The following is a 25545-nucleotide window of genomic DNA, read 5'->3' on the forward strand; positions in this document are numbered from 1 at the left end:
AGCCATTAAGAAATGGGATACCTTTTGAGGCAGAGTTGCACTCTTCAGCTTATAAAAAATGTATGGGATAATAGTGCTGAGAAAGGCTTTGAGGCGTGACATGGTCTATCATGTTGTGCATGCATGAGTTCGCTTTTACAAGATCAGAACTAGGAGCTAAGATGAATACTATTTATTGTGAGCCTGGAGGCTTTCGAAGTGGAGTATCTCTCTGCTTTGGTTGAGCATTAGTATTACTCAGTTTGTATTACTCAGTTTGTACATTCTCCAGAGAGCAGCCCTTTCTGGCACACATGTGCACTGGCACACATGCGCACACACACAACACACACATCAACCTGCAAATCAAATCCTTTTCAAAAAGCAAGCAACCAACCCTGTGGGTTTTGCAGAAGATCTGGAGCAGTGTGGGGGTATTCCAGGGCAGGGATGGAAGCCAGCTGTATCTCTTGAGTGTTAGATAATATGCAAGGGTTACCAACTCATGATAATAGAACAATACCAAGCAAATTTCCAAAGATGAATGAGATGCTTTGCTAAGCTTATAGTAATTATTCATTGCTCAGTCTCATTGTGTTCTTCGTTAGTAAAATACAATTATTAAATTCTTGGCTTAATTAGGTTTCAGTACAGTTTTGCCGGTCACTTCTAAAATTTGATGTTAAAATCCCACATCTGTAAACCAGGTTGTAAACATCTTTAATGCACACAACAATAACAATGATATGCAGGTTATCCCAACAGGAGGATTCTAAGGACTCTCACATGAGGCAAACAAACTGACATTATCACTGGAAAGTCACCTTTGGTGATGGTCCTTACCATGTGATGGTGTGCATTGTGCTACTGGGTTGCCTGCCCCGTGATCCCTCCATGATTTTCTGCCCCTGATTATTTTTGGTAAAACCCACTAAGGGCTCTAAATCCCACAATGCTCTCATCATCTAACTTGGTATGATGAATCTATACCACTTCTATGTTCGTATACCAAACATAACACAACATCAGAGGGCAAGATTCTCCTTCTCTCTCCCTTCCCTCTTGATATTCCTAAAGTAGCTCATTCACCTTTATTTTAATTTATGTTTGCCTTTTTTGCTTTGTTTTCAACAGATGGAATTGCGGAATTGTGCTAAAAACAAAGTAACAGCAATAGTGAAGGAAGGTGGATGTGTGGAAGACTGTGGGACCACGAAATAGTGAATTGGAGCAATTATGCTACTGAAGAGAGGTACAATATCAAGGATGCTCAATGTAGTATGTATTTGCTATCAATGATAATACAATTATAGTGGAATGGATAAAAGTCCCTGGAGTGATAGTCCACAAAAGTAACTTTATCAAGTTCTAGGCATTCAGCATAGAATCAATTATCAACTTGAGTATGCATGAGGCCATGTATAAGTTGATCTCATGCATTTTTTTTTCATGTCAGGAGCGACCTGAGAAACTGCAAGTCACTTCTGGTGTGAGAGAATTGGCCGTCTGCAAGGACGTTGCCCAGGGGATGCCCGGATGATTTGATGTTTTCATCATCCTTGTGGGAGGCTTCTCTCATGTCCCTGCATGAGGAGCTGGAGCTGATAGAGGGAGCTCATCCGCCTCTCCCTGGATTCGAACTTGCGACCTGTCAGTCTTCAGTCCTGCCGGCACAGGGGTTTAACCCACTGCACCACCGGGGGCTCTTTATGCATAAGTTGAACGTATGATTTTTGAAATGATTCATGAATAAGTCAATGGTCATTCAATGGCCCAGCCACTTCCCCACCTAAACATTAAAAAATACAAAAGTGGTGTATGGCAGAGGGGAGGGGTCAGTACTTCTTTTAGTTTTTCTTAGGATAGACTAAGCTCATTGCCTTTTGCTATCAATTCAGAGAAGGGGATGGCTCCATTATTGGTAACAGTTATGTACAGTACTCACATTGACCTGTGGAAAAGTCAAGCCAGGGTTTTGGGTTGATTTTTTGAGTTGAATTTCTAGACTTATACATGTGTATATAGAGTAATCACTTCCAATCCTCTGCTTTCTTATCTTGCTGCTATAATGCTGTCATAAGATCCTGCTTTTATCATTTACTCATATTTGCTAGCACTGTGTATTCCGACTGGCCAAGGTCTCCAGTTAGAAATCTTTCCCAACCTTGCCTACTGTGATCCCTTTAAATGGAGATATTGGAGATTAAATCTGGATCCTTGTATAAGTAAAGCCCTGACAACCTTAGCCATTTCTTTGTTTTACCATCCTCTAAGACAACCTCCTGCTGAGCATCTTGGAATACTGTATAGAATATCAACGACTGACAAGGACCCAGAGAGAGAATTGCAAACCTATAATTACTTGGCTGCCTAAAAACACAGCTAAGTGATCAATGTGACATCAAGAAGACCCATGTGGAAATGTGACGAGAAAGACAATAACCCCAACTGTCTACTTTACTCTTCAACGCCACCCAATTCAAAATAGGATAAACTGTATTTCAGATTAATTTTGTTCTTCTAATGGTAAGATGGGGAAGGGCAGAGAAATGAAGAAAGCACATGGCATCATTCTGGTGTCTAGATAAGTAGTCAAAGAGCACTACATCAAAAATAGCAAGCAATTCAACAATGGGCCTGAAAAAGAACAATTTTGGCAAGGTCTCAAGCACTTACTGTCAAAGGAAATTGCAGTCTTCTGACTGCCGTGACACCGTGGAATGCCTTTGAAAGATCATTAGGGTGCGGAGGTCTCAAACAGATGCCATTCAAATGAGCATTAAACTAAATGGACTTTCCCTGAAGGAATAATAACAACTCAGTGACTACGAATGTTTGCAAAACAACTTCTTTGCAGTTTTGAAAGGAATCTCTTTCTTTGTCAGAAAAGATGACCTGAGCAAAAAATGACAATGAATGTGGACTTCATGCGTGCAGACCCATGCACATAGCATGGAAGACATTTATAGAATGCATCCATATAGTTCCCAACATTTCAAGATGAAAACCAAGAAACGTGTGTATAAATAGCATCGGAGTGCTGTCAGTATGTCAGTATGAGGAAGAACATGTAAGCTAAGAGAAGCTGCAGCAGTTTGCTTTTGCCTCCCCTATTGAGAAGGGCGCTGTTCCCTATATTTGTATTGACTGTTTTGCATTTTGAGCTAATTGATCAGTCTCTTTTTTAAGTAGCCAAGCTGTCTTCAATTTCCAACATGTCTATAATCTAACTGAATTTTTCAGAGCACAGGAAATTGCATACAGGCTACATATAAAGAAAGAAAGACCTCACATTCTTTGAGCATGGACCTTGAGCTATCAAAATAACAGTGATTATATACAAGTATTAGAAGGCTTGGGTGAATACACATTTGCAGAAGTGAAAAAAAATATTTTGCTGGGGAAATTTTCATTGCAAAGCCATCAGTGACACCAAAATGATCCAATGAAGACTGAACATGCTCAGCGCCTGTTGAATGTGTCTGCACATGCCTTCAAATCATTTGTTGACCTATGATGACATCATGAATTTTATAGGATTTTCCTAGAAATGGATCTTCAGAGGTGGTTTTGCAAGTTTCTTACTCTGAAATATAGCCTACATGTGGTATTGGTTGGAAATATCCAAGGGATTAGGGGTGCAAGATCCTCATGAAAGCGCAAAAACAATGAATACATACATTCAACCAAACCATATTTGATATGTTCACTGCTCTTAAAATTCTTTTTATATTGCAAATTGCTCAAATCAATTTCAGTGTCCCCTTTTTGTATGTTTTTATCTCCATTGTTTTTGTTCCAAACCCAATTTTGTGTAAAAGGCGGTACAACAACGACAATATAATAGGGGAAAAGAAAGAGGAGGGGCACATGAATTTGGTTAAATGTCTCCCTTAATTGTCTCCTGCAATTCATGCATTTCTCTATCTTTACTTTTCAAGAGTCCTTCATAGCAAAACAAAAGAGATACCTGTGCAATGAGAAACAATTATATCAAGAGTCAAGTTATTACAGTAGGCAGACATAAGAGGAACAAAGTTTTCCCAGGAGTGAAATAAAATGCAATTATGTGAAAGGGGAGGGGAGGTAGGCCGTAAAGTGCAAGTGAGCAGATCCATTGTTCCTGAGATGCCATTTTTCATTGGCTCTGCGTACCTCTCTCCATTTGCCTCCAGTGCAGAAACATTGGCAGGTGTCTTAAAGAAGCACGAGACATGAAATGCTTCTTGCTGGAGGATCACACTTAAAGGAGTGTGGAGACCTGTTCTCTCATTGGTTATAAAGTGAGAGTCACAGCAGTAAATCTCATTTTATTGAAAGACAAGTGATGGAAATTTAAAGAAGGGGCTTTAAAGATGGGTTCCCATAAGTGTGGAACCCATCTCTGTGGTTTCACTTATCTATGCTGGTTAGTGGTGGTGACTAGGTCTTTTCAAGGTCTTCCAGATAACTATATGCAATGTTTTCTCTGGAATGGTATTTGTATTGGAGGGCTAGCAAGGTGATACCTCTCTAGTAGGAGCCCCCGGTGGCGCAGTGGGTTAGACCCCTGAGCCGGCATGACTGAAGACCAACAGGTCACAGGTTCGAATCTGGTGAGAGGCGGATGAGCTCCCTCTATCAGCTCCAGCTCTTCATGCGGGGACATGAGAGAAGCCTCCCACAAGGATGATAAAAACATCAAATCATCAAGGTGTCCCCTGGGCAACGTCCTTGCAGATGGCCAATTCTCTCACACCAGAAGCAACTTGCTCCTGACACAACAACAACAACAATAACAACAACAAAACAAACCTCTCTAGTAGATTCATTCTCTAGTGTGATGAGGTCCCTAGGACCTCATCATACTAGAGAATGAATCCACTTTAAATCCAGTTGCTGCCTCTTCCAGAAATATGAAGTTTGTAGTTTAAGGAGGAGCCTTTAACATCCTCACTAAACTCTTGATGTTTTGCCTGCATCTATGGCACACATCCTCAGAGGTTGTGAGGTCTGTTGGAAACTAGGAAAACTGGGTTTATATATCTGTGGAAGGTCCAGGGTGGGAGAAAGAACTCTTGTCTGCTTGTCTATTTGAGTTTATTAATTGATTGCATACTTATCCCATCCTATCTCGAGGAACAAGGAAGTCAGGGCTGTGACCATGGTACTCTTTATCCAATTTTATCTTCACAACAGCCCTGTTAATTTATTTATTAAATTACTTTGTATCCTGCCTTTTCTCTAGATCAGGAGAACAGAGAACAACTAGCACAAAGTCACCCAGCTAGCTCAATATCGGAGTAAGGATTTGCATCATGGTCTCCCTGGTCCTAGTCAAGGGCTTCAAACTTGAGCTTGGAAAAATTCCACACAGAATTCCCAGAATCCTGAAGCCAGGACAGAAGTTTCCAGCAGAATTGTTTTTCTCATGCTCTTGCTAAATATCTTTCATTCTGCCCCTCTGCAGCTCTGTGCATGCCTTTAGGAAGACCTAAAGAATAATATTGGGATTGCTGTAGCTTTAAACATAACCTCAACAATTGTGTTAATGCATTATTATTCTTTCCGCTTTGCCTGGAGGAAGCCTGGCAAGACATTGTAAATGATGCTGCCCTACTGGCCAGCATTTGCAACAAAAGCAAATGAGATTCTGGGCTGCTTATGGGGAAAGAGGCATTTTGGTGATTGGACACCCATCAGCTCACACTCAGCAGGTGTTGGTTCCCACTGTTGGTGCGCTTTGGTTCTCTCCCAGTTCAGGCTTTCCAGCCAGGGTCAGGCATGCTTCCAGCGCACACCCGCATCCGCGTGCTCCTCCGCACATACGATTCGATCTCAGGCAAGCCAGCTTGTCATATTCAATGCATCAGCTTGCTCGGTTGGATTTGGCAGAGCCCTTGTCTAACCTGATTAGTGATGCACTCTCAGCAATAATTGATTGGGGGGGGGGGGGAGAGAATGCTTGTTGGGAAAGTTTTAACAAGGGAAGCTTTTCACAACTGCCATTGGGCTTTTGTTTTAGAGTGCAGAAAGCAGAGGGAGAGAGAAAAGGGAGGAGAACGGCTACTTACGGCATTCAAAGACGGTGGCTGATGCAACCGTACAGAAATCAGCCTCCAAGCATAGCAGCCTTCATAGAATGCCAGCTGCCACACTCCGCATCCGGGCTGGGCTGCGGTGATATGAGCCGGGGACCAGGTGGACTTGCCTCAGCACAGAGGGACAGCTGCACAAAAACTTGAAGGCACTTGTTTTGAATCATGTTATTGTTGCTGCTGCTGTTGTGGTTGTGTGCCTTCAAGCCATTTCCAAGTCACGAGGAAATGAAAGTGCCCCCCTTACAGAGTTTTCTTGTCAAGGTGTCTTAAGAAGAGGGTTGGTATTGCCTTTCTTTGAGGCTGAGAGAGTGTGACTTGGCCAAGGATTCCCAGTGGGTTTCCATGGCTGAACAGGCATTTGAACCTGGTTCTCCTGCGGTGCATCTATACTATAGAATTAATGCAGTTTGACACCTGTTTAACTGGTATGGGTCAATGCTTTGGAATAGTGGAAGCTGTAGTTTTTCAAGGTCTTTAGCTTTCTCTGTCAAAGAGTGTTGGTGCCTCATCAAACTATGATTCCATGATACCATAGCAGTGACCCATGGCAGTTAAAGCAGTGTCAAACTGCATTAATTCTACAGTGTAGACACACACCCTTGGTCCCTACACTCAAATCACAACACCATACTGGCTGCTCTTGAAACTTTCAGGCTTGCCAACCAGCTCCTGGTCAGATTGGATCATATGATTCTTCTTGATCCTTATAAAAGATTCATGGATCAGGCTTGCTTGCTCTCAAGCCTGAAATTTCTTGTTTTATACAGTCTATTTTGATCTTTCCTACTTCCCTTTCCATTCTCATCCCCACAATTATGAACTTTCCATTACTCTGTTTTTCACTGCAATAGATGCAGGATTGTACCTCTCTTCCATATCCACTTGGGGTGGAAGAAATACTCTCTATTACTCATTTCCCAGCTGAAAATGGATTTCCTGATGCTTGGGGAAACATGTTGGAAATTAAAAGTAATGAACATTTTGTGCACTCTTTTTGTCATATATTTGAGTGTCCTGGAATAGAAAGAATTTTCTGTGCAGAGAAACACATGGCTTTTTTTACATACAAAAAAAACCTAGAAAATGTGTCCCCCAAAGAGGAAACAGCATTCTCTGCAAAGGAAACATTGTATGTGTATGTGTGTAGATAATATTTTTTTGCAAAGTCAAACAGAATAAACCTCTCACTTTTTTCCTAAGCAGGAAAATGCTAAAATCCCCAGGACACCCAAATATAGGAACAATATTGCACAGAAATATCAGGTTTATTTCCCACTGTGGGGTGAAAACTACAGTAATGATTCATCCTTGCATACGAGAATGGAATAATTAAGGATTTGCATCCCTCTGAACCCAAGAAAACAATAATGTAAGGCTTCTGAAAGGTGAGGAAGCAAAGCACAACTCACCAAGGGTCGAATTGTGGGCATACCCTTTTTTTTTTCTTCAAAAGAGCCTCTTTGGGCTGCATGAGGTTATCTGCTTTGAGACTGAATGGCGGAAGATTATAATTGCTCCACAGCAGCAGCAATATACAAGATGCAATCAAACCAAAAGGGAGACGAGAGGCTGCCAGAATTAACCCTTTCCGGGCTTGCGCTGGTTGATGGCAAATAATTCATCAGCCATCAAAAGTGGCATTATCTCTGCATGCACACAAAGCACAAAACCCCGGCCTCATTGTCCTGTGTTGGCAAGTGACAGGGGAGATCAATATTGGAGACCAAATGCCAACAGTAAAAGAGCAATGCCAGTCAGTATTTCATAGACTAACTGCCCTTATCCGAGACTCTCATGCTTCACTGCGTGAAAATGCAGCCATTGATCTTGGTGTCATCGCTCAAATTCTTCATACATCAACTTGCCTTTTCTTCTTCAGAACTGTATTTCTGGGACTGATCTATCTCATTCATATATATATATATATATATATATATATATATTCCATCATTCTCTTTCAAAGCTACATTTTTATTGTGTTAATCTGTAAGCAGGGGGATATTTCCCCCTTTTTTATTCTCATTTATTACCTCATCAGATGTGGGTTTTTTCCGTCCTAGCATACTGCTGGAACAGAGTCTGCCGGAGTTCATCATATGATGCAGGGCTACTTTTGGAGAGGTCTCATTGGGCTCCACCCTGGCAGCGTACCAGCAGTGCATTAAGAGAGAGCCATGAGGACATGGGTGACTACTCATTTCTACTCTGAAGAAGCCAGGGACAGTGGGAAAATGTTGTGGGATAACAGCCCATAACCAATCCCTACAGGGGATGAAGCTTGGATGGGGCCCTTCGCTGTCTCCAGGCTTCTGGACTTTCATGTGATGAGGTCCCTAAAAGATCTGGTTCAGTTTAACATTGTACTTTTGGAAGTCAAACATCTGTTTCTCCCAATAATAGAAAAATGGGTGACAGGCATTCAGCATTCTCACCAATTGCCCAACTGCCATAATAATAATAATAATAATAATAATAATAATAATAATAATAATAATAATAATAAGAAGAAGAAGAAGAAGAAGTAGAAGAAGTAGAAGAAGTAGTAGAAGAAGAATGAACATGTCAAACTACTCTGGGATTTCCAAATTCAGACTTACAGAGTTTTGGAGCACAAGACTTCTGACCTCACAATCATGTTAAAAAACAAAGTATGGACTGGTGATGTTGCAATCCCAGGCGACAGCAGAATTGAAGAGAAACAGTTGGAAAAGCTGACATGATATGAGGATTTAAAGATCGAACTGCAAAGACTCAAGCACAAGCCAGTCAAGGTGGTCCCAGTGGTGATTGGAACACTGGGTGCAGTGCCTAAAGACCTTGGCCTGCACTTAAACACAATCAGCGCTGACAAGATTGCCCTAGGGCTGAGAGCGGCGGTTAATAAATGCAAGAAATAAATAAATAAATAAATAATAAATAAATTCTGCCAACTGCAGAAGGCCACCTTATTGGGATCTGCACACATTATTCGCTGATATATCACACAGTCCTAGACACTTGGGAAATTTCCAACGTGTGATCCCATACAACAGCCAGCAGAATGATCTTGTCTGCTGTGGACTCATCTTGTTGTATTTCAAATAATAATAATAATAATAATAATAATAATAATAATAATAATATATTTATAACTGCCTGGTTAGGAGAGACCTATCCCCCAAATAAAAACCATTGAGGACCCCTCTCTGTCCTTACGAAGGGGGGAACATGGTTTGTGTTTAGGTGCTCCCTCCTCCAACTTCTTTTGATCAATGCAGGGATGCATGTGCAAATTCAGAGGCCCCATCTCCAATTGCTTGGAGAGCTGGCATCAAATTGATCAAGGACAGGCTCTTGATATTTTTCCTGAGCCCTTTTCATTATTCATCATATGCGTCGTAAGAGGGATAAAAGGAAGCAATCGGCATACACCCGCCAGAGTCTGCGCCACCACAGCCTTAAGAAATGTTCCCCGTGCCAGTGCACACAAAGGCCCCTTCCCCCTTCCCACTTAGCAAGCGGAAAACCCACTCCTCCATGGATCTGACCTGAAAATGTCATATTTAATTTAAAGCAGCTATTGGCTCAGTCCCTAGTATGTGGATCGCTCATCTTCAAGCATCGCTTTTGAAATGTAAGGGACTCTGCCTGATGTGAGCACAGGCGTTCTGGCCCAGTCAGTGGATGAACACACACAACCAGCAATACACACACAAAGGAAGGCTGACTCTTTCAATTTGGAGTCAGATGTGCCAGCTCAAATAGTGACTCACCATCAGAAATATGTATTGTTGAAAGCAAAGTTCAATGTGTAGCAAATGGAAACTGGGACATGTGTGATGAAACAATACCAGAGTGCAGTTAAGATGGAAAAAACTATGAATGGGGAAGAATATTCAAGCTGCAAGAAGCTGTTGTAGTTTGCTTTTGCTTAACCCTTTTGGGAAGGGCAAGATTCCTTCCCCATCCTTTCTATTGAACCGAGTGCAAACTACTTTTTGCACTGTGAACTTAGTTTGCAGTAAGTGTAGTAAGCAGAGGTTAAAGAAGGAAGCGGGGGAAAGAGAGAGAAACTGGAGCATTTTAAAATCCATAGAAAAACAAATCAGTTGACAAGAGAATTGATTGGGACTGTTTCAGCCAGATTAAGAGTGTATGTATATAACGTTGCCTGCCAAATACAATATATCCTACTGTGTTCTCTTGCCTGTCAGGTACACTATGTGTATATTGCACTTCAGCAGATAATCAAATGGTATCTTGGTATTCAATACTCAAGATATTCAAGCTTTTTTTTTTCTCCACAGAAAGGATTTTTTTTATTAGTCACTGCTGGAACTGTGTAATTTCTTAAAATAATAATACAATAAACAGAGAGAAGCAGATGTGCAGGATAGTGGAGTTACAAGGGTATGTGGAAATGCAATCACAGGACCATGGATCATCAAACCAGTATTATTTCACAAATAGAGAGATTATAAAACAAGGGTGGACATGCCAGTATGCATCTGCTATCACTGCTTGCCCAACTGCCATGGAATAGCAGCTTTTACAATAAAGTCCTATAGACTGCACTTGTGAAACGTAAGGGTTGATTTATTGCTGTTGCTTCAGTCTTTGACCCTAAACTCAGCAGAGCTGAACAAAGACTGAATCTAAGGCAATTAGGTGCAGCAGGTATTTTGCTCCATCCCTCCAGCCATTATTTTGCTCATGACACCTCTCATAATTGTGCGTATAGTTAGAATCATGGAATCGTAGCGTTGGAAGAGACCTCATGGGCCATCCAGTCCAACCCCCTGCCAAGAAGCAGTGATTGCAGCTTGCAATTTTAGTCTTTAAAAAAGTTGATGTGAGGCGTCTGTCATCCTGCCATAGACTATATTTGACTGTATATAGGAGGAGATTCCATCTGAACATGAGGAAGAACTTCCTGACTGTGAGAGCCGTTCAGCAGTGGAACTCTCTGCCCTGGAGTGTGGTGGAGGCTCCTTCTTTGGAAGCTTTTAAACAGAGGCTGGATGGTCATCTGTCAGGGGTGATTTGAATGCAATATTCCTGCTTCTTGGCAGGGGGTTGGACTGGATGGCCCATGAGGTCTCTTCCAACTCTTTGATTCTATATGCACATCCTTAACACAGAACATCAGGGCATTTAGAGATGGTCATCTCCTATTCCTTTATCATTTCTGGATGCTACTCCATACAAGTAAATCGAGCAAAGCTCAAAGAGATAACACATTATGAGAGTGAGGATTCAGAAGGATGGGGAATAATCTTTTTTCTACATCTCTTTGAATGCATACAAATATGAGGTGGGCATCTGCATCACTACATCCTGTTGTTTCAAACACTTTTACAATTTCATGTACACCCTACTTGAGTCTCAACATCTATTGATCAAACCAAGTACCAGAATTATACTTGCCAGGAGTTTTGAAGGGTTGACCCAATAGATATGGGTGGGGTGAGAATTTGATGTAAGTATCTCCATAATCCAGAGTATAACTGGCAAAACCATACCAGCCATTAAAACCATTTCACATAAAGGGAGGGCAGTTTTCATTCCTAGGGACATTTGTGGCCTTCAGTCTAATCTCATGTCATTCTTGGCCAAATTTCCAAACCATCTGCCAATTACACCTTAGGCAATCTGCTGGTGCCCATCTGGGCATAGAGGAAGGTGGGAGAGGGGAGAAAAGGGGTTGTGAGATCAGAAAGAAAGAAAGGATGAGAGGGAAAAACTGCCTCTGCTCCCTTCTAACTTTGCTCATCTTTGGCTTCAACCCTGCCATTTGCCAGTATGAAAGTCCTAGCAGATTATTTCCAAGTGAATGTGGCTTTCAGTAGCAAAATGTGCCCAACCCTGACTTACACTGGTAGGTCAAAGTAGGTCAGCTGATACTTTCTTACCCTGGTTAAAAGCTGTTGAATCAGGTCTGGTCAGAACAAGAGGGAGACTTACTCTTTCTAGCTACCCGAAACCTTCACCTCCACCTGTCCTCAACTTCTTAGGAGCCAATTCTGACAACCATTGACTTTAATGAGTACCAAATTAATAAGCCTCTCAAAATCGAGCTTTATATTGGCTCTTCTTAAAAAGGTAGCTATAGCAACAGTACCAGGCATTGGACTAATTAGAGCAAATCATCAACTCCTCTCTTGTAGGGCAGCTCGCGCAGGAGAAAGAAAAGATATTAGACCTTTAAGGAATTTAATTTATTACCTTAAGACTATAATTTTTTATTTGAGAAGCTGATCTCACCCACAGGAAATTGCTTTAAAACAAGATGTATATCAGCAATTATTGTGTTTTTCCATCATTATCCTAAATTGTCAACAAAAGGCACTGATCATTACAAAGCCGCATAACACGGTAATAGGAAACAGGTTATGGGCCCCAAAGGATCATATCAAAAGCAAATCAATTCCAGGAAAAGGGGATAACTGAGAGGTTTCACGAGAGAGAGAAAGAAAAAGAAGAGTTTAACTGTGACATAAAGTGGGGGAAAGAACAGACAAAGTATACCATTGCTAAAATAATGTAACCAATGGTTCTACTCATATGCAGTCCATAAAGGCAAGTGCAATTGAACCCCTGTATCCATGGGTTTTGCATCCATGGATTCAATCAACCATGCCTTTAAAATATTTTTTGTGGGGAACAGGCATGTAGCCGGGGGGGGGGGGGGGCTTTGGGGGCTTCACCCCCCCGAAATTATCATGGTGGTCTGTGAAAAGGCCTTAGTGGTACATTATTTAAACTATTATGTTCATTCATATCATGATCTGATCACCATGCTCAATATATCTCATATGCATGGGGGTAAATGGCCCCAGCCCAAATTACCTGTCCAAACGCATCTCCCTCTATGTACCATCATGGAGATTAAGATCCTCCGGGGAGGCTCTGCTTTCCGTCCCGCCATTGTCACAGGCGCAATTGGTGGGGCGAGAGACAGGACCTTCTCGGTGATTGCTCCCCGGCTATAGAACTCCCTTTCTTGTGAGATCAGGTCGACCCCCTCCCTCCTGTCCTTTAGAAGGATGGTAAAAACTTGGCTGTGGGACCAAGCTTTCGGGACAGGGCAATGAAGCGACAATGGGAAAGATGACAGGGCCAATTGGATTTGATGCGGACGGCTAGGATGGTTTTAAATTGTGCTATTTTAAATGGTGTATTTTAATATTTAGATAAATGTTTTTAATGTTTATATATTGTACCCAGGCATTGAATGTTTTCCATGTATATGTTGTGCTCTGCTCTGAGTCCCCTTCGGGGTGAGAAGGGTGGAATATAAGTGTTTTAAATAAATAATAAATAAATATTGGGGTAACGATACAAAAGGTTTGCTAGGGTAGACCCTCTTTCACTCAGACTCACCCCCCCCCCCCCGAATCAAAATCTTGGCTACGGGCCTGGTGGGGAAGTAATCCTCAAAAGCAAACCTTGATTTTGCTGCATGCTTAGCATTACACTGATATGTAGGCATATCCTGCTACAGCGGACCATTTCACATATATGAGGGATGCTATTTTTATGATGCCATTTTTTCTAATGGGACTTGAGTATCCATGGATTCTGGTATACCAAGGCCCACTGTTGTGAACCAAGCAAGTAACTTTCTACTGTGTACTTGTATGTGCTACAGTGCTAATGCTGTTCTTAAAGTTGCCCTCATGTGTGATGTAGATGGATGATAACAGCTGACTGATGAGCAAATGTTGACACCACCCGGATACATGGTCTTCTGTGCTTTGGATGTACATCTGACACTTCAGACTACATTCCTAACTGTCGTAGACACTCTCCCACAAACAGTGGTGCCAACTGCATCATTGCTGTGGGGTTATGACTGAGACAATTCCAGAAAAATGAGTGTATATATGAGTGGGAGAAGGGGGAGGAAGAGCAAAGGATAGGATTTCGTTTTCCTATAAATCCCAGCCGTGGATACTACTTGGATGGGAGACCACTAATGAATACCAGGTGCTATCAACCATTTTTTTCAGAGGAAGGCAATGGAAAGCCACTTCTGAATATTCCTAAATAAACTCCATGAAAGTCACACATTGACAGTCAATTGAAAGCCCAAATACATACAGCTGTATCAATATATCCATCTCCAGTTGCAACATATCCAAAACAATACCTACCACAGCTGTGATGGTGGCCAATTTCTTCCAGGGCACCAGCATATTGAATTGATAATAGGTTACTTTACTGAGTAGCCTTCCCATACACCAACTTGCCTACTGCCCAAGACCAAGCGGAAAGTATCCATGAGATACTTATGGTGAAAGTAAGGTTGACAGATAGACATTATAATAATATAATACAACTTTATTTATATACTGCCCTACCTCCCCAAGGGGACTCAGAGCAGTTTCCACATACGCAAAATAATACAAAAATATAGGCATAAACTGTTAACACAACATATACATTAAAATCAATTTAAAACCATGCAAGGTAAGCAGCCAGGGGCAAAGATTTCAACAAGAGGCCTGGACTATTTGGAATGGGCTGGGCCAAGGCTAGTGCAAGGAGAAAGGGAAAAATGGGGCTGGCTGAATGCTACAGTGCAAGGATCGGTCTCAGCAATGGCTCAACTAGGGGACTGGGGCCACTCAATTCAAGGGACAATTAAAAGACTATAAAAAAGGTCTGGGCCAGAAGAAAAGGTGCCCTCAGATGACAAGGAACTGAGGAATGGAAGGGGTACAAGGCCAAGTCCTAACTGTTGGACCAAGGGCTAGAGTTATTATTGAAGGCCTGATCTTCAAGTTCTTAAGGAAGGAGGTGAGGGATGGGGCCAGCCTTATCTCCTTGGGGAGGGCATTCCAGAGGCAGGGGGCCACCACCGAGAAGGCCCTCTCGGTGGTGGCTTGAGACGGTGGTGAGAGCAAGAGGAGGTTCTCCCTAGTGGATCTTATTGTCCACGCTGGTTCATAGAGGGATCTGTGACCACGGAGATAAGCGGGCCCCGAACCGTTTAAAGCTTTATAGGTCATCACCTGCATCTTGAATTTAGCTCGGCAACTTATCAGCAGCCAGTGGAGATGTTTCAATAGGGGTGTTGTACGCTCCCTATAGTTAGCTCCGGTTAAGAGCCTGGCTGCCGCCCGTTGTACTAGTTGGAATTTCCGGGCTGTCTTCAAGGGCAGCCTCATGTAGAGAGTGTTGCAGTAGTCCAAACCGGATGTAACCAAGGCGTGGACCACCCTGGTCAAGTCAGACTTCACGAGGTCTACAAGGCTGCATTTGAATTATCAAACAGTTGTGCTTGAGATCTTGGTGCAAAGATCTAGGTATAGGAGATTTCTTTCCTAAAATGCGTGGATGTGGATGTATGTACTTGCATATCTGCTCCTCCAGTCCCTTGTGGAACAGTCCAGCTGAACCTCAGTGTTCAAAAGGTTGTGCACCTCTGTTTTAGATGGATGCTAAAAACTATAATGTTCTGCTGGGCATTTATTGATAAATGCTTATTTTTTATTTTAGGAGGTCTATGTTAGAGAGGAGCCCCCGGTGGCGCAGTGGGTTAAAGCACTGAGCTGCTGAGTTTGTTGATTGAAAGGTCGCAGGTTCGATTCCGGGGAGCGGCGTGAGCTTCCGCTGTCAGCCCTAGCTTCTGCCAACCTAGCAGTTCGAAAACATGCAAATGTGAGTAGATCAATAGGTACTGCTCCGGCGGGAAGGTAACAGCGCTCCATGCAGTCACGCCAGCCACATGACCTTGGAGGTGTCTATGGACAACGCTGACTCTTCGGCTTAGAAATGGAGATGAGCACCACACCCCAGAGTCAGACATGACTGGACTTAATGTCAGGGGACTACCTTTACCTATGTTACAGGAAGAAACTGTCAAAACTATCTCTGAGAACTTGTCCACAGTGACAAAAAAGCTGCATTTTCCCTGTCCACATTGGCTTTGCAGTGAACCCATTAATGCCACTCACATACTATAGTGAGATTGCTATAACTAGCCTCACATTTCCCCTTGGCGAACTCACTTTGCTGTTATAAGGGGAGTCTGCATGTCCAATGCTTTGCATTGTTTTCAGCTACACAGCCACGGACACTCCAATTTCCCCCTGTCATGCATGCAAATAAAGCAGAGGTAATCTTATGCTAATACATAAACAAATATCTGCAAACATGAACCTTCTTTTAAAAAAATAGCCTCCCAATGACACAGTGAAGCAATGCTGCCTGGAGGGACAGCACTAAGTCTAAGAGTCTGTAAAACCTTGGGGTAAAAAGCAAGGTTTTCAGAAACAGATTAAAGTCCAAAGAAATGCATTGCAAATGAATTGTCATGGATGTCATATGTCAGAATCAGAACCCCATGAGGTGAGTACGAGTTTTTTTAAGTCCATGTAGACAAATCCTGAGTTTCCACTGCCTGAAATTCTGTGTATCAACACTCAACAGGTAACCTGAAGGTATGTGCATGCATACACATACTTTTACAGCACAGTTATAGCAATTATGAGTTTAATTTAAATTTAATTTTGTTGGAATTATTGCCTTTTCTTGGTTTTATGGTTATATGTAAATTGGCCCTCTGTGGAGGGATTGCTTAGAAATATATAAAATTACATACCCACATGCTATAGTATATATATTTCAAACAAGATTTACAATCATTGCATTACAGTTTTAATCAAAGTGATTATCTATCTCAAAGAAAAACCTTGCTATAAATAAGTTGATGACATTTATCTTTATCAAAAAGGAATACGGGAGTGATGATACGTTACTTTGACTGTAACACACTGTAAAAAACCAATGCATATCTCCAGGAAAAAAACATTTAGTTAACCATGCATCCTATCTTAACTGTGTGTGCCTTAGGAAGCTGAAGTTTGGAAAAAGCTAAAAAATATTGATCTAATAATCAATTCCAATAAGAGGCCCTAATTTCACACACACACACACACACACACACACTTTTTACTTCTTATAGAATCATAGAATCATTGAGTTGGAAGAGACCTCGTTGGCCATCCACTCCAAACCCTTGCCAAGAAGCAGGAAAATCACATTCAAAGCACCCCTGACAGATGGCCATCCAGCCTCTGTTTAAAAGCCTCCAAAGAAGGAGACTCCACCATACTCCGGGGCAGAGAGTTCCACTGCTGAACAGCTCTCACAGTTAGGAAGTTCTTCCTCATGTTCAGGTGGAATCTCCTTCCTTTCCTATAGTTTGAAACCATTGTTCTGCGTCCTAGTCTCCAGGGCAGCAGAAAACAAGCTCGCTCCCTCCTCCCAATGACTTCCCCTCACATATTTATACATGACCCTCATCATATCTCCTCTCAGCCTTCTCTCCTGCAGAATAAACATGCCCAGCTCTTTAAGCCACTCCACATAGGACTTGTTCTCCAGACCCTTGATCATTTTAGTCGCCCTCCTCTGGACACATTCCAGCTTATCAATATCTCTCTTCAATCGTGGTGCCCAGAATTGGACACAATATTCCTGGTGTGGTCTAACCAAGGCAGAATAGAGCATGGGGAGCATGACTTCCCTGGATCTAGGCCAGTGGTTCTCAACCTGGGGTCCCCAGATATTTTGGCCTTCAACTCCCAGAAACCCTAACAGCTGGTAAACTGGCTGGGATTTCTGGGAGTTGTAGGCCAAAAACATCTGGGGACCCCAGGTTGAGAACCACAGATCTAGGCACCAGACTCCTATTTATGCAGGTCAAAATCCCATTGGCTTTTTTTGCCGCCGCATGATATTGTTGGCTCATGTTCAGCTTCCTGCCCACAAGGACTCCAAGATCTTCTTCACATGTACTGTTGTCGAGCCATGCGTCCCCCATTCTGTATCTTTGCATTTCATTTTTTCTGCCTAAGTGGAGTACCTTGCATTTGTCCCTGTTGACCATTTTGTTAGTTTTGGCCCATCTCTCTAGTCTGAAAACATTGTTTTGAATTCTGCTCCTGTCTTCTGGGGTATTAGCCATCCCTCCCAATTTGGTGTCATCCGCAAACTTGATGATTATGCCTTCTAACCCTTCATCAAAGTCATTAATAAAACTGTTGAACAGAATCAGGCCCAGGGAGGAACCCTGCTTAAGGCACTCCACTCGTCACTTCTTTCCAGGATGAAGAGCAAGCGCTGGTGAGCACCCTTTCTTGTGCTATAATGGATAACTCTCACCTTTTGCTTCATTACTATCCTGCACATTAGATGATTTAAAACTAGGGTGATGCATCCTACTTTCCTTGAGCTGAAACAGCAATGATCCCGTCAAAGCAAAAAACGAATTCCCTGAACACTCTCATTTCATCACCTTTTGCCATTGACCTATGTGAATATATGTCACCAGGCCGAAAATGGATGAATGTCTTGATGTGTGTACATACATGTAAATGGCCCATAACAGCAAATGGAATGGAAATCCACCACCACTGAAAGCAACAAAGCAGTTATGCGTTTTTTTAAAAAATCACTACAGAACAGGTTGCAATGATTTAAATAAACAAATTATATGCCAATTCTGTCAAAGCATGCCAAACTTGAGTATCATTTCCTCCCAATCCCTGCAAAATGAGAGTCTTTTATGCAAGAGCAGATGGCCCACAGCCAGAAACAAAGAAGACCAAGGAAAGTTGCATGTGGATATTCCAGAATTACTAAAATCACGTCAGAATGCTACTGAATCCAACTTCATGGCTACCGCTGCCCTTAAAGAAGCATAGAATCATAGAATCAAAGAGTTAGAAGAGACCTCATGGGCCATCCAGTCCAACCCCCTGCCAAGAAGCAGGAATATTGCATTCAAATCACCCCTGACAGATGGCCATCCAGCCTCTGTTTAAAAGCTTCCAAAGAAGGAGCCTCCACCACACTCTGGGGCAGAGAGTTCCACTGCTGAACGGCTCTCACAGTCAGGAAGTTCTTCCTCATGTTCAGATGGAATCTCCTTTCTTGTAATTTGAAGCCACTGTTTCACGTCCTAGTCTCCAGGGAAGCAGAAAACAAGCTTTCTCCCTCCTCCCTGTGGCTTCCTCTCACATATTTATACATGGTTATCATATCTCCTCTCAGCCTTCTCTTCTTCAAGCTAAACATGCCCAGCTCCTTAAGCCGCTCCTCATAGGGCTTGTTCTCCAGACAAGCCCTTTGTTCTTTCTGTGTAAAACCTCAGTTATTTCCACTACACATTTATCAGTGTGATATTACTTTAAATTTCATGGATCCATTCAGTGGGATTTGGGGATTTGTAGTTTAGTGGGTTGCTCACAATGCTTTGTAGGAAACCCTGCTGTACTCTCCTAACTGCAGTCCCAAGTTACCTGAAGCAGAGTGACTAAGGATTAAAGGCACCTTGAAAAATGTTGTGCACTAGAACAGTGGTTCTCAAACTTTGATCTAACAGGTGCTTTGGACTTCAGTTCCTGGAAGGTACCTCTAGCACAATTAATTATATGTCATGTTTTTAACTGTATTTATGTTGTTTGGGGGCATTGACTGCTGACTGTAAACTGCCTCGAGTCACTTTCGGGTTGAGAGGGGTGGTATATAAATATGGTAAATAAATAAATGGAGCCCCCGGTGGCACAGTGGGTTAAAGCACTGAGCTGCTGAGCTTGTTGATCAAAAGGTTGCAGGTTCGATTCCGGGGAGCGGCGTGAGCTTCAGCTGTCAGCCTTAGCTTCTGCCAACCTAGCAGTTCGAAAACATGCAAATGTGAGTAGATCAATAGGTACTGCTCCGGCAGGAAGGTAACGGCGCTCCATGCAGTCATGCCGGCCACATGATCTTGGAGGTGTCTACGGACAACGCTGGCTCTTCGGCTTAGAAATGGAGATGAGCACCACACCCCAGAGTCAGACATGACTGGACTTAATGTCAGGGGACTACCTTTACCTTACCTAAATAAATAAATAAGGCATTCTGGGAGCTGGGGTCAAAATCATTGGAAAAACCACATGTTTGAGGGCTGCAGCATTTGCTGATCAATATCACTCAGATGCTTTTAAATGACACAAATTAAAGGTAACTATTCAGCAGCAGCAGCAGTAGCTCTTGTTAGTCAAGTTGGTTTCAACTTATGGTAGCTCTATGAACCCACCATAACCATCTGCTCAAATCCTGCAAATGTAGAGCTGTTATCTCCTTGATGGAACCAATCCACTTTGTCTTATCCTACTGCATCTTGTCGCACGTTATTTCATGATATGGCCAAAGTACAATAGCCTCAACCAAATCATTTTGGCTTCAAGGGAGACTTCAGGCTCGATTTGAACTAGGGCAAACCAAACCTGAAGAAGCAAGGGAGAAAGAGGCAGAAAATACAAATCTAAAAATTATAAATACAATCTTCCATGAAGAATGAGTAGTGTGTTTGTGTATGATAGAGAGAAAGAGAGAGAGTGAGAGATGAAGGGAAAGAAGTGTCCACTTCTCCACCACATCTGTGATTTCACTGTAGGGAGTCATGTACTGTCAGCGTCTTTGTTTTTACCTTCTCAGATAAACAGAAAAGAAAAACAAAATAAAATAGGAGCACTTATTTGCCCGAGGACAAGAGGAGAAAAGGAGGAATTACGATGCAACTTCAAGAGGTTATACATAATTTATAAAAATCGTGTGTTGGGTCTGTAATGTTTCCCCCACTGTCAAGAGAGCTTAATACCTAATGTCATGAAGAGGCTGGATTTCTAAATTTAGATAATATACAAAAGGTAAACACAATTGCCTCTCATCGGTTCTTGTGTTTCCTGTTAACACACAGGTGGTGGTTTCATTTGTATTTTGCTCTTATTGTTAGTACTTGTGAACACTTGTGGTTCATTGACTCAGCCTCATTACCCCTGGAGATTGTTTGCTCATCTGTTTGCCGGAATTTAATTACTGGAGCACAACTGCTGAAATTCAGAACATTCCAACAGAGCTGCATATCCTTTCCATTCTGTCTTTTATACGGTTTGGGAATTGCTCAATTTTCCTCACTGAAGACATGATTTCTGATGTCCAGTAGAACCCATGGTCACTACCACATTAGAGACATGGGCTGGAATTCACCTTGGGACATACATCTTCTTAAATGAGCTTAAGATGTGCAGGAAACAGAATTGAGTGGTTTCATAACATCCATATTCACCCAGGGCAGTGTTATGCAAATGTTGATCTTCCAGATGCTTTTGGACTTCAACTCCCAGAAGCTGATGTGGCCAGCAGTCAGGAATTATGGAAACTGAAGCCTAAAAAATCTGGAGGACCACAGTTTGAGATTGCTGTGATGTTAAAACATGCAGCATCTGTTTCATAATATTAGCCAATAGAGTGACAAATGAACCATGATTGAAATGTGCCATGGGCACCATGCAAAATGTGAATCAAAAGTGGCTGGTGTATATCAGAAGTGTCCATTGAAATCGACAAGCATGTGGACAATTTCAACAGAAAGGAAGAAACCATGAAAATGATCAAAATCTGGCTACCAGTATTAAAAAACTCTAAAATCATAACAGTAAATAAAGAACAACACTCAAAAACAGGGGAACTCCAGAAATGTAACAATCAGGGACAGCTAATCCAGCAGGACTGAAGACCGACAGGTCGCAGGTTCGAATCCGGGGAGAGGCGGATGAGCTCCCTCTATTAGCTCCAGTTCCTCATGCGGGGACATGAGAGAAGCCTCCCACAAGGATGATAAAAACATCAAAAATCATCCAGGCGTCCCCTGGGTAACGTCCTTGCAGACGGCCAATTCTCTCACAACAGGAGCGGTTGCTCCTGACACGACCAAAAAAAAAAAAAAAAAGCCAATCACCTCTCAACAAATGATTCCCCCAGAGAGTAAGAAGCCAGACCTTGAAACTGCTATGCCATTAAATGCTAATCAAGGTGGCCAATTGAAACATTCACACCTATCTCCAACAGACAAGAGTTCTGTCTCTCACCCTGGACATTCAACAGATATGTAAACCCCATTTTCCTAGTTTCCAACAGATCTCACAATCTTTGATGATGCCTGCCATAGATGTAGGCAGAACGTCAGGAGAGAATGCTTCTGGGACATGACCATACAGCCTGGAAAACTTCTAATAATCCCTTGTCCAATGAGCATTCACAGTGTTTGATGTGGACTGTAAGGGTCCAGTATGCTTCACGTGTGCCTGATTCTCATTAGAAGTATCCAATGCTTATGAAGAGCACCAAATGTGTATCAAAATGCTCTTGCCAATGACTGGATACACATCTCCAGAATTCATTAAAATGTTTCTTTGCATTGCTACAATGCAGCTATGAATTTGTGGCTGCAAAGCAGACCTCGTGATAGAAAATCTTGGCATTTGGTTTTATTGTTATTCCAACCAATAGAGACAGGCATCTTTCACATCAGTGGGATGGTGAAAACTGCTGCAGGTTTAACTCTGTACTTTAAAGGAACTATCTGAGGTGCTGAATCTATTATTTAGTTAGGGTTTGGCACTTTAGACAGCTCCTTGGAAGTTCAGACTAAAAGCCAACAAAGGACTCATCACTCATCACCAGCGGCCAGTGACGCCACCTGTCCAGAGAATTCTGGAAATAGTAGGCACAAAAATAAGCTGCTTTCTTCAGGAGACCTGTCCATTTTTTTACTGGGCTGCTTTTCTAACTGGGACTTCCAGGATCTGAGGCAAAAGACTTTTGTATTAGTGGACACCTGAGCTTTTTAAAAGAAGATTAAAAAAAACCTGAATGATCAATTGATTTATTGATTTCAAAAAACCACTGGGTGGCCTTGGCAAGTCACATTGCTTCAGCCTCAAAGGAAACCTCCTTTGAATCATTAAAAAAAATCTGTAATAGGTTTCCCTTAGGGCAGTGGTTCTCAACCTGTGGGTTCTCAGATATTTTGGCCTGCAATTCCCAGAAATCCTAACAGCGGGTAAACTGGATGCAATATTCCTGCTTCTTGGCAGGGGGTTGGACTGGATGGCCCATGAGGTCTCTTCCAATTCTTTGATTCTATGATTCTGGGATTTGTAGCCAAAACACCTGGGGACCCACAGGTTGAGAACCACTGCTTTAGGGCCTCCATAATGACTTATAGACATACAGCACAACAATGACATATGCATTTTGTGGATATGTGATGTTGACTTGATGCCTTTATAGTTAAGAGAGGGCAGACACCTGAGAGACTTTAGTTCTATCTCCATGTGCAAATGGGCACATTGTGATTTTGACTTCACACTCAAAGACTATGGCTGATATCACATTGGCATACACACAGCATACATTCTGTATCTGGAGTGCAGCTTGTCAAAAGCCTTGTGTGTTTCCTAAGGAGCAATGCGGGTTTAGATGAATCAGCACATTATGCCTCTGGACATATCATACTAAGAAATAAAGACAGCTGTTTTAAGAAGGCACAACATTCAGTTTTATATTATTCAGCCTTATTTTTATTGCAAGGGTATTTTTGCATCTCCTCATCACTTTTTGGGATCTTCCTTAAGCTATTTTAACCTCCTCCTTCCCGGCTCCTGATTCAATGAGGTTTCTAGATAAATAAACACATGCTTTTGTACCTTGGACATACCATGTCCTTGAACATACCATGAAAAGACATTTAGTAGAAAAGATGATACTGCTGGAAAAAGTTGAAGGTGGCAGCAAAAGAGGAAGGCCAGAATTTGAGAGACTTGAGGTTCTCTTGGATGTTGAAATTGATTTGATAGTACAAAGCAACAGCAAACACACATTAATTTGCTTCTACTGCTTCTAGGTTGCCATTATAGGATAGCCCACCAGGATCCAAAAGCATTTAATTTGCCCTGACAATAACCTGTGATAATAATCACGTTTTCCCCTTTAATAGAAGGAAAGCTAAAACTGAGATCCACCAATATGGCCATGGCCAAATAAAGACTTAACATTGGTTGAGGCAAGTATTGTATCTGAACCTCCTCATCGATTATTTGAATCATAATTTAACCACTGGTGTTGAAATAATTACATAAGATGTTTGTCCTGGAGATCTGGTCTTATATATTTATTTACTCCCCTTCTCTAATAGAGATGAAGGTCAACAATACTGAAATTGTGTGTATCTGAAACTCTACCATTTAGTTTAAACCTGACACCTGACATGTTAAAACTCACACACAAGAACAGACACAACTTTGGTTGGGGTGGGTTATAACTCTTTGTAACAGAGATTTGCAGCATGTTATGCAATTTGTTGTTGTGTACCTACAAGTCATTTGGGGGGCTATTCCACAGTTGATTTAGACCCTAAAATCTGGAGGGTTGAATACAGTATAATTGCACTTACACAATATTAAGAAAAGCAAATGTAATGCTTTTAGGACAGAGCTAGTGTGGTGTAGAGGTTTCAGTGTGAAACTGAGACTCTGGGATAGCGGACTGTGAATCTCCCCACTGGGTGAACTTGGTGCACTCTCTCAGCTTCAGTGGAAGACAATGGCAAAGTACCTTTGAATAATTATTGTCAAGTAATTGCTGTAATGGGGTCTTGAAATGACTTGGTGGCACACAACAACAACAACTTAGAATCATATATTTGGAAGAGACCTTATGGGTCACCCAGTCCATAACCCCTGCCAAAAAACAGGAAAATTACATTCAATCCAGCCTCTGTTTAAAAGCCTCCAAAGAAGGAGCCTCCACCACACTTCGGGGCATAGAGTTCCACTGCTGAACAGCTTTCACAGTCAAGAAGTTCTTCCTCATGTTCAGGTTAATCTCCTTTCCTGTAATTTGAAGCCATTGTTCCATGTCATAGTCTCCAGGGCAGCAGAAAATAAGCCTGCTCCTTCCTCCTTGCAACTTCCCCTTCACATATTTATGCATGGCCATCATCTCTCCTCTCAGCCTTCTCTTCTGCAGGCTAAATATACCGAGCTCTTTAAGCAGCTCCTCATAGGGCTTGTTCTCCAGACCCTTGATCATTTTAGTCGCCCTCCTCTGGACACATTCCAGCTTGTCAATATCTCTCTTCAATTGTGGTGAGCAGAACTGGACACAATATTCCAGGTGTGGTCTGTCCAAGGCAGAATAGAGCATGGGGAGCATGACTTCCCATAATCTATACATTATACTCTTCTTTATGCAGGCCAAAATCCCATTGGCTTTTTTTGCCACCTCATGACATTGTTGGCTCATATTTAACTTGTTGTCCACGAGTACTCAATATCTTTTTCACATGTACTGCTGTTGAGCCAAGCATTGTTCCCCATTCTGCATCTTTGCACAACAACAACAACAATTGTTTTTGAGAGGAGAAAAGGTAGATTGGAAGGAGTTCTTAATTCTTTCAGGAAATGGTTTATCTCTGTAAATACTCCCCTGCAATTTATGATTGTTTTCCTCCCTTATGCACTGCAAAAACTGAAGCAAGCCTAGCTGAAAAGAAAACTATTTTCCTCCCATGTGTGTTTGCTGCAGTGGTTAAAAAATGGGATAAAAGGAAATAAGGTATAATTCCTGCAAGCTGTCATTCCCCTTGTCCTGTTCTCTCTCTACCTTA

General features: G+C 42.0%; 1 protein-coding gene across 30 annotated transcripts in view; it reads right to left on the reverse strand.

Moving 5' to 3' along the window:
- Positions 1–25545, reverse strand: part of CELF2 (CUGBP Elav-like family member 2) — a 652882-nt gene that overhangs the window by 259844 nt on the left and 367493 nt on the right. The window contains exon 1 of one of the 30 annotated variants that reach the window (XM_067469313.1): positions 6033–6112. The exons of the other annotated variants lie outside the window; for them this stretch is intronic. Within the exon in view, the coding sequence (XP_067325414.1) occupies positions 6033–6037 (5 nt within the window). The 5' untranslated portion in view covers positions 6038–6112. Of the gene's footprint in view, positions 1–6032; positions 6113–25545 lie in introns of those variants that run through there. 30 annotated transcript variants of the gene reach the window in all.

This window comes from Anolis sagrei, chromosome 5, assembly GCF_037176765.1.
Source record: "Anolis sagrei isolate rAnoSag1 chromosome 5, rAnoSag1.mat, whole genome shotgun sequence".
Lineage (NCBI taxonomy): Eukaryota > Metazoa > Chordata > Lepidosauria > Squamata > Dactyloidae > Anolis > Anolis sagrei.